This window comes from Benincasa hispida, chromosome 10, assembly GCF_027475165.1.
Source record: "Benincasa hispida cultivar pf3 chromosome 10, pf3_genome.v1.1, whole genome shotgun sequence".
Lineage (NCBI taxonomy): Eukaryota > Viridiplantae > Streptophyta > Magnoliopsida > Cucurbitales > Cucurbitaceae > Benincasa > Benincasa hispida.
Window position 1 is genome coordinate 21,181,926 of NC_143487.1, and position 9,855 is coordinate 21,191,780.

Here is a 9,855-nt window from a genome sequence, read left to right on the forward strand (position 1 = left end):
AATATGGCAAAATTTTTAATTTAAGATATTACATCCCAATTTGATTTGGATTGAGGATAAAAGCTTGATTTGAATTTGAGATAAAATTTGGAATATGGCTAAATTTTATTTTGAGATAAATTTGAGACTTTATCCCTAATTTAATTTTTCTTCGAGGATAGAAGGCTAAATTTGGATGGTTTGGACTTGGGATAAAATTTAGAATATAGCCAAATTTTAACTCGATATTTTATTCCCAATTTAATCTCAAAGTTGCACAATTTAAATTTAGAATAAAATTGGAATATACCAATTTTAATTTGAAATAAATTTGAGAATTTTCCCTTAATTTGATTTGGATTGAAGATAAAAAGCTAAATTTTGATTTGAATATGAGATAAAATTTAGAATATGACCAAATTTTAATTTGAGATAAATTTTGGAATATGCCCAAATTTAAAATTGATATAAATGAATTTTGATATCATTTGATTTAAGGCTAATCCATTCAAACCCAATAAGAAATTTTAAATATTTCTTTATATTTAAAAAGGTCACTTTCATTAGGAAATACAAATTAAATTAAGAGTTTAAATCCATCTTGACCTCTATAAATAGGGCTCACCACATACATTTTTTTCATTCTCGTCTTCCACTCCTACACTATTCTCCTCTTTCTTTTCTTCATTCTCCTCTTTTTTTCCTTTTTTTTATTCTTCCTTTCTTTTTCTTTTCTTTCTTTCTTCTTTCTTCTTTCTTTTACCTTTTTTCTTTCTTTCTTTTTTTCACTTTTTTCCCTTTTTTTTTTTCCTTTTCTCCGGTTGTTCTTTTTCTCTTTCTTCTTTTTTCTCACATTTATTTATTTATTTAAGAATCATACTTTTTGTATACCCCTTGTAGATATATCCTTAAATGTTTAAATATTTGCTCCTTGCAATGAGATCGACACCAAAGTTGCTCACAATCGATTTGACTCTAGATACAGTCCCTATGTGCCCTATGTGGGAGATTATGTGGTCAGCTCTACCAACAACGATTTGACTTCTGCTAGACATAACCCTTATGTGGGTGACTGTGTAGCCTGCAGGGGTGATCGCCAGCTCCACCAACAACAATCTGACTCAGACACAACCCCTATGTAGGTGACTGTGTAGCCTGCAGAGGTCGTTGCCAACTTCACCGCGTTTATTATATATTTATTCACTTAAACAATTTATTACTTTTTTTTTTAACATGGTAAGTGACCCTTTTTTTTTTTTTTTAGAAAAGAATAAAATAGGTGATAGTTCAAAGCTTCAATTTTAGCATTCCTCCTGTAAGCATGATCTTACTCCGGGACCTGAGAATTTCGTCGACTTTGGCTTGAGTCCTTGACTTGAGCATTCTGTCTGTTTCAAGCTCAATGCTCTATCGACTTTGATCTTAACATTTTGTTGGCTTCGATCTTAGTGTGTAACCTGAGGATTCTGTTGGATTTGGCTTGAGTCCTTGACTTGAGCGTTTCGTTGGTTTCAAGCTCAATGTTCTACTGGCTTTGATATCAACATTTTGTTGGCTTCAATCTTAGTGCGCGACCTGGGAATTCTATTTGATTTGGCTTGAGTCTTTGACTCGAGCGTTCTGTTAGTTTCAAGCTCAATGCTCTACTGGCTTTGATCTTAATATTCTGTTGGCACTAGTCTTGGTGCTCTGGTTGCTTCAATCTTAGTGTTTCATTGACTCTGATCTTGTAGATGTAATGAAACAAAGAAAACAAGACCTGATCCTGCATATAAGGCAGAGCTTGGAAGATCAAACGCGGGGCATGGTAGATTGCACTTAATCGTGCAGATGAAGCAAAGCAAGACAAATCAGACCTGATTGTGCAGTTAAGGTAGAATCAGGAAGACAAGACTCGATCTCATGGATGAGCATAGCTAGGAGAACTAGACTTGATCTCACATATGAGGCGGAGCCAAGAGGATCGGACTTGATCTCGCATATGAGGCGGAGCTAGGGGGACCGAATTTGATCTCGCATATGAGATGAAGGTAGGAGGACCGAAGTTGACTTGCATATGAAGCGAAGCCAGGTGAATCAGACTTAATCCTGCATATGAGACAAAGCCAAGCAAACCAGACGTGATCTCGTATATGAGGCAGAGCCAGCAGACTGAAGTTGATCTAGCGTATGAGGAGGAGCCAGACAGATTGAACTCGATCTCGCATATGAGATGGAGCCAGGCGGACCGAAGTTGATTTCACATATGAGGCAGAGCTAGGCAGATCGGAGTTGATCTTGCATATGAGGTGGAGCCAGGTGGATCGGACTTGATCTCATATATGAGGTGGAGCCAGGCAGACCAGACTTGATCTTGAAAATGAGGCAAAGCCAGACGGACTGAAGTTGATCTCATGTATGAGACAAAGCCAGGTGGACCGGACTTGATCTCGCATATGAGGCAAGACTATGTAGACTAGACCTGATGAAGGACCGTACTTGATCCCGCGTATGAGACAAGACTATGTAGATTAGACTTGATGAAGCAAAGATTTGTCTTTTCACCAGTTGTATCAGACTTGATTTTTCACCCTCTACATCGAACCTGACTTTTTGTCTTCTGCATTAGGCTTGACTTTGCGACTTAAGCATGATGATGTCATCGCAAAGCCTCCAAACTTGAGCATGAAGATGGAGCATCGATGAATCCTCCAAACTTAAGCTCGATGAAGCACCAGTGAATCTTCCACACTTGAATTTTAAATAAGAATTGACGAATCTTTCACACTTGATTTTGAAAATGCATCGTCGAAGTCTCCGATCTCGAGCAAGTGAAGTGAAGTGAGCCATACTAGACTTTGAGGTTGGAATGCCACTTCATATGAGTGAAGCCCCAATATTGAAGATAAAGCGATGCCCTAAACTTGAAGATGAAAGAGTAATAATGAAGCCTATTCCACGGTTTAGTAGTTTATGCTATGACGTTTTATTTTTTTTTTTCAATGTGTGGAGCATTACTACAATTAACATATCCAAATTTAAAAAAATTGAGATGGTAGATTTCAAAAGTTTAAATTTGAAGTTGAAATAATGGTGTTTATGTAAATCCTCAAATCCAATTCATTCTTAAAACTCAAACCCAATCTTGAGCTATACCCTTACAAATTACAACAAACAACAATTCAATTTACAATTACAAATTAAATTAATCAACACCAAATTAATTTCTAATCCTTATTCTTTCTTCATTCTTCTTCTTCTTCTTCCCTACTCATTAGAAAAGAGAAAACAAACAGAAATCTGTGAATCGGTTAGAGAAACTCTCAGGCAAAGAGATGCGCATACAACAGCTCATTCCACGTATCCGGCAACCCAGGAAGGCACCAATGGCTACAATCGGTGCCGGGGTGATCGCCACTGTACCCCGACGGATGACCGTCCTTCCGGTACTGAGACAGAGTGGTCACATCCAGAAACACCACCGGCTTCTTGATTCTACTCAGAACCTTATTGACGACCACCCAAGCCATCGGCGTTCCCGCCGGATACCTTCCTCCGAAGTAAGGCTCTGTTTCGCCGGAGCAGGATTTCGTGGGCTGGCTCCAGTCTCTGCCACTGAAACAAAATTCTCCATCAAACACATTTTCTATAATCTTGATTCAAATCACGAAAAGTATGGGATTGACTTACATGTAATGGGTGGGGGAGATTCCAAGGAAGAAGACGGTGGTTTTGGAAGGATCGACGTTGAGATTAACCCATCTAGCCCATGTGGTGAGGCCTTTGTAATAGGCTACGTAACGATTCATGTCCTTCATTACTCTGTTTCCATCTTGAATGTAATCCCACCTGGTTTGTTTTGTTGTTCAGCATTTGAAACCATAAGAATTGAAGAAGAAGAAGAAGAAGAAGAAGAAGAAGAAGAAGAAGAAGAAGAAGAAGAAGGGGGTAAAGCAGGGGAAAACAGAGAGGTTAGAAGTTGAAGAAATTGCTTACGGCTGAGAACTTCCGGTGTGAGTCCACCAATGCCAAGTGTTGAAGATGAGCATGTCCATTCCTCGCCAAGCGTTGCCGCTCTTTATAGAGTCAAGTTTTAGAACTGTGCCGATCTTCTCGTTCACCATGTCCACTAGGTACGGCGTTCTGTACAGCCACAGCTCCACTCCGTAATCCTGCACTTAAAAACACTCTCCATTCAATCACAATTTTCCTTTCTTATATTTTCAATTAATTACACTTTTTAGTCCTAAACTTTCGTTTTTTTAACTAATGAATCCTTAAACTACTTTTCATTTTAGGTCTAACAACTCTCTCGACTTTTAAAATATCAATTCAATTCAAATAATTTTGTGAATGATTCAATTTCTTGTGTAATAGATCATTAATATAAGGTAATGAACTCAACCAAATTTCATACATCCCTAAACATCTCTTACATTTACCTTAGAAAAGAAAAAATAAAAATAATTCACTTCTTTTTTAAAATAACATATTTGACAACGGAGATAGATGTAGTTCAGACAATCCAAGATTTTTTCTTTAATTAATGAATCTTTTACACACTAATAAGACATGAGGTTTCTAATTTTATGTAAAATAGATTTTTGTGAATTTTAAAAAGATGTTGGAAAGGTGAATTATTTATCAAACGTAAAATTGAAAGCTTAAAAATTTACTAGACCCACCATAAAAGATTCAGAGATGATATTAAATATAAATGGAAGATTCAAGGACTTATGAGATACTTCTAAAGTTTAAGGATATATTTAATATAAATTTAAAGTTGAGAGACTAAATTTGTAACTTGACCTTATATTTTCTTCCAAATTTTATTTTATGGTCATAAACTTTCAATTTTGTGTATTTCTCTTTTTTTAATCGGTTAAATATGTCAAAATTTGTCAAAATAGGTATAGTCCAATTGACCTAGTGTCAATCTGATGTGAGTTTTAAAAGTTGAAATAGGTCAAGGACTTATGAGATACGAAATTGAAATTTCAAGACATAATAAACATAAAGTTTAAGTATTAAAAGATAAAAACTAAAAAAAGACTTGTAATTTTAACTATTCTAAAATTGAATAAAGCTCAAAATCCTATGGAAAAATTATTTTAATGTATAAAAACGAAATGAACATGACTCTAAAAATTAATTAATGAAGTCTATAATCTAAGCTTTGACCAAGTAATAAATACTAGTTATTCAAGAAAAACAAAAGTAATAAGTAATTTTTTTTTTTTTTTTTGAGGGAATTAAGTTTTGGCCATGGCTTTGGTTATTCTTTCAAAAGGGGTGGTTCAATTATTAATTATTTACCCTAAAGGCATACTTTATATATATATAGGCACAATAATAAAGCCAATTGAATTTAGACCATATAATATACATTTACTTGTTTGGTGGGCATCAAGGGGACCATAAACAATAATGTCCCTGGTTATTTTTAATAAACCAATGATAATTTTATTCGATAAATCAATTTAGGAATATTTAATATTTAAAAAATGATAATTATTTTACATGATAAAACTGTTGAAAATATTTTTAAGTATAGCAAAATGTCATTTTTTTTTATTAGTGATGGATCGCGATAGAGACATCTATCATTATATATCTATTGCGGCTCATCATTAATATATAGTAACATTTTGTTATGTTTGTAAATAAATTGGTTTTATATATATATATATTTATTTATTTGAAAACAGGTTTTAAGTATATTGGAGGGGTTATTAAAAAAAAATAAAATTTGGAGGATAAAACTTAAAATTTAATTGGATTAAAAGCATAAACAAAGTTGGAGAAGGAAAATTGAAGAGGGTCACATGTTGGGAACCGCCAATCACGCTCCACTTTCACTGACTCATTCTGTACGCTCACCAATACATTCAAAAAGTGAAACCTCATATATTAAATATTTTTCATTATTCTTCTTCTTTTCAAATAATTTAATATTAACATTATTTTGGGAGAAATGAAATTGATTATTCACTCATCAGTTATGACACATTAATTGAGTTTCATAAACACTTCTCAAAATTTTAATTTTATCGAGGAAGAAAAATACCTTTTTCCCTAGGAGTATAGGTTTTTTATTTGGTATTTAAGTTTTAAAAATGTTACGGGTTTATATTAAAATTTCAAGTTTAATTTCAATTTTGTCTAATATACTTCACGATTTTATATTCTTACTCTCACTTTTTTATTAATGGTCATATTTAATAATTTAGTTTCCAATTAATTTTTTGTCACTATTAAAATTAATTAAATGAAAGTTAAGATAAAAAGACGAAGCATTAGTTACATAGTTTAAGGGTAAAAACGTAAAATCAATAAATTTAGGTACCAAATGAAAAACAAATCTGAAAACTAAGATAAAAAGGTAACTTTTGAAAACTTATGATTCAATAAGAAATTAAACTCAAATCTTAGAGCTAAGAATGTTACATTTTTTTAATTGGGACTAGAGGAAAATGTATTTTTTTTTTTTGTAAAGTATAAACTTAAATGAATATTGAAATTAATAGCTTTTCTATCTTATTTATTTTTTGGAAAAAAAAATATATAATTATTATACTCACTTGTAATGGTTAAATCTTAGGTACTGATTTACTTCAAGAACTTTGTTATTCTAACAAAAATAAAAAAAGGCAACCCGAAGATTTTGGGAACAGATTTGAGTAATATTTGTAGTCGGTTTGTGATGTTTCTAATTTATTAATTTTTCACCTCAAAAGAGAGATTAAAAAAATATGCAAACTTTTATATATATATATATATATATATATATAAATGCACTGTAACTTCTTTTAAAATATCTATAAAACAGTTTTATTGTTTAAAATGAAAATTCATTAGACTTAAAAGGGTTTTTTTTATGTGTTTCAAAACATTTTCTTGGCAAAATTACTCTTGGGCCCAGTCTAAATTTCAATTAGTTTCAATATTTCAAAATATTACCATTCCTTTTATAACTATTTCGTGATTTAGTTTTTAGTTTTTGAAAATTAAATTTGTATGTTTAAGTACAATGATTAAATTTTTAGTTAATTTCAAAAACAAAAACAAAATTTTAAAAGTTACTTTTTTTAGGATTCAAATTTTGACTTAATTTTTTAAACTATCAGTAAAAAGTAAATAACAAATAAAGAAATTTAAAAGTTCGAGTTGTGTCTGTAGGCTTAATTTTCAAAAACAAAAATAAAAAACAAAAAATCAAATGATTACTAAACGAGACTTACATTTTTATTTCTTAAATTTTACTTTTATTTTAATTTAATCCAAAATTTTCAAATAAGTTTACTCTTATACTCACTTTAGTCCATGACATTGACGTTTGTTAATAAATTTAAAATAATTATGAAGTGAAATTTTAGAATTAATTTTAATAGTTATGAAAAAGACCATAAATCTTAATTTATTATAATCTTTTTAAAATTAATTAATAGACATAATATTAAATAAAGTGAAAATTTAGTGAAGAGTGGTATAAATGTATAAATCTTGAAATTTAGAAATCAAACCAAAACTCATAGTAAAATTGAAACATTTCGAAATCTAGAGATCAAATAAAAATTATATCCAAACTCATATATTTTTTTTATATAAATTACACATAAATATATGAACAGGAACATATTTTAAAATAGATATAAAACAGTTTTATTGTTTAAAAAGAAAAATGATCAAAACTTAAAATGACTTTTTTCCATGTGTTTCAAAACATTTTTGCTTTCTGCATTTACAAAGATGATTTAAAAAGTCATTGCAAACACTGTTGATTAGTAAAAAAAATAGTTAAAAAGAAAAAGAAAACAATCAATATTTTAAAGAAATTTCACCCAACAAAAACAGAAAATATAATAGAAGAAGAAAGAAGTATAATTTGGGTTAGATTTACCTGAAAAGTAACAGAAGAAAGAGCATCTCTTCTAACAAATGTGGTCTTTGAATTAGGAACCGATGCATGAATCATACAAGCCAATGATTCCCACTGGTTCAAGCTCAATGAATCTCCCACAAACATTATCTTCTTCCCTCTCCATTTCTCCAAAAAATTCAACCCATTAAACCTGCAAATTCGATTTTCAATGTCTAATTAATCCTCCGTTTTTCCGTTTTTTTTTTTTTTTTTTTTTTTTGACGACATGTCGTCTCCCATCTCATTTCTTACCTGGGAATCCCACACCCGAAGGGCTGCCACCGATACTTGAGGTACGACTTGTCGGGACGGCCATACTTTTGGCAATTGAACTGTGGATCTACAAAGGGGCAAGTGGAAGAGTCGTAAAGAGGGTAAGAAGAGTCCAATACCCATTTCCCCTGGTAGAGGTTGCATTTTCCGGCGAGGTTTCCGGCGACGGAGGTAAGGGTATTGTTGGAAATTTGGGCATTTGTTTGGTGGAGGAAGAGGGAAAAAATGGAGAGAACTACTAAGGCAGCTGCAAATAAGAAACCCATTTCTTTCATTGGGTTCTGATCCCCTGCACTCTATTGCAGGCTTTTATTTTTAAATTTTTTTTTCTTTTTTTCTTTTATTATTTCCTTTTTGGAGTAAAAGGAGTGAAGGGGTTGTGGGAAATCTTGTCTTAACCATCTGCTTTATATAATGTCTCAATAGGAGAGAGGAAGAGAGAAAGGGGAACACCAAGTTTGAAAAAATTAAAAATTAAAAGAGTACTTGCTTGCCCATTGGATCTACTTTCTTTTTCCTTGGATAGCTCTCTCGGTGACGGATTGAACGTTCGATTTTAAAATATATATATATATAAAATATTGTCATGTTAGTTCTTAAATTTTAAATAATATATGCATTTAGTCCAAAGTTTTCAAAATATACTTTTTTTTTATTTTAAAAAATATGTATATTTGGTTTTTACAAATTGCACTTTTTAATATTACAGTTTTGAGAGTAGGTTAATTTTTTTTTTAATTATTTTAAATAATTATAGGATATTTAAAATAAGAACAATGATTATAGAGAAATGTTAAAAATTATTTTTCATATTTAAAATGTTGTATAACTATTTCTGTCTTATTTACTAACTTCTTTTTTTTTTTTTTAATTAAGTGTTTAGGCACTATTTTCACATCCAAATTTTTTCCTTGTTATCTACTTTTTATCAATGATTTAAAAAACTAAACCAAAATTTGAAAGTTGTTTTTATTTTTTAAATTTAGCTAAGAATTCAACAATTGTATTTAAAAAAAATGCAAATCATTGTAAAAAATGAAAAAAAAAAAAAAAAAAAAATTAATTTTTTTAAAAAAATAAAAGTAAAATGGTTACCAAATAAGAAGTTGGTGTTTTAAGGTAATTTACTATTACTTTTATGTTTTTTTTAAAAAAAAAATAAAAAATAAAAGAAGATCACCTATGTCTTTGTATTAAATTATTGTTTAGTTATGTTTTGAATAGAATGAGAATGGAAATGGAAATAGATTCTCTCCACTAAGGATGAGAGGGGTTCGGTTTGAAAATTTGGAACGGATAATGATTTGTGTTGTTCCTTTAATTTTACTCTAAGATTGACTCGATAAAATTTTCTGCCGACTTCATTATAAACTTTTTTTTCCACACAAAATTATTATTATTATTTTAATCTCACTCCCTTTGGTTTAAGATTTTATAAGTGATTGAAAATAAATGATATCTACGAATCAGATATCTGTATTCGGTTGTACTGTGAAAAATAAGAAAAGTTATCAAACTAAAAAAAAATTATGTTTGTATGTAATTTATAAAATTAAACGTGATAATCTTATATAATTTTAATAGATTAGCTAATCAAATAACGAAACTCATTTGATGTATTGATAACAATTAATTAAGAAATAAATAGTAATTTTGATTATAAATATTTGGAAAATGAGTAACTGATAATTAAAAATGATCCA

At 30.4% G+C, this 9,855-nt stretch overlaps 1 protein-coding gene and 1 long non-coding RNA gene across 2 annotated transcripts; one reads left to right on the forward strand and one right to left on the reverse strand.

The window, feature by feature from the left end:
* The first annotated feature begins 630 nt into the window (after window positions 1-630).
* On the forward strand, window positions 631-3,072 carry LOC150033180 (uncharacterized). Its single transcript, XR_016523985.1, has 2 exons — window positions 631-1,142; window positions 1,244-3,072. It is a non-coding gene; the product is annotated as an uncharacterized LOC150033180 (long non-coding RNA).
* On the reverse strand, window positions 3,055-8,688 carry TBL39 (TRICHOME BIREFRINGENCE-LIKE 39). Its single transcript, XM_039045069.2, has 5 exons — window positions 8,132-8,688; window positions 7,859-8,030; window positions 3,955-4,130; window positions 3,649-3,807; window positions 3,055-3,573 (listed from the first exon to the last, which is right to left on the reverse strand). Exons 1-5 carry the CDS (start codon window positions 8,425-8,427, stop codon window positions 3,282-3,284), a joined length of 1,095 nt encoding a protein of 364 aa, XP_038900997.1. The 5' UTR covers window positions 8,428-8,688; the 3' UTR covers window positions 3,055-3,281.
* Window positions 8,689-9,855: the final 1,167 nt, after the last annotated feature.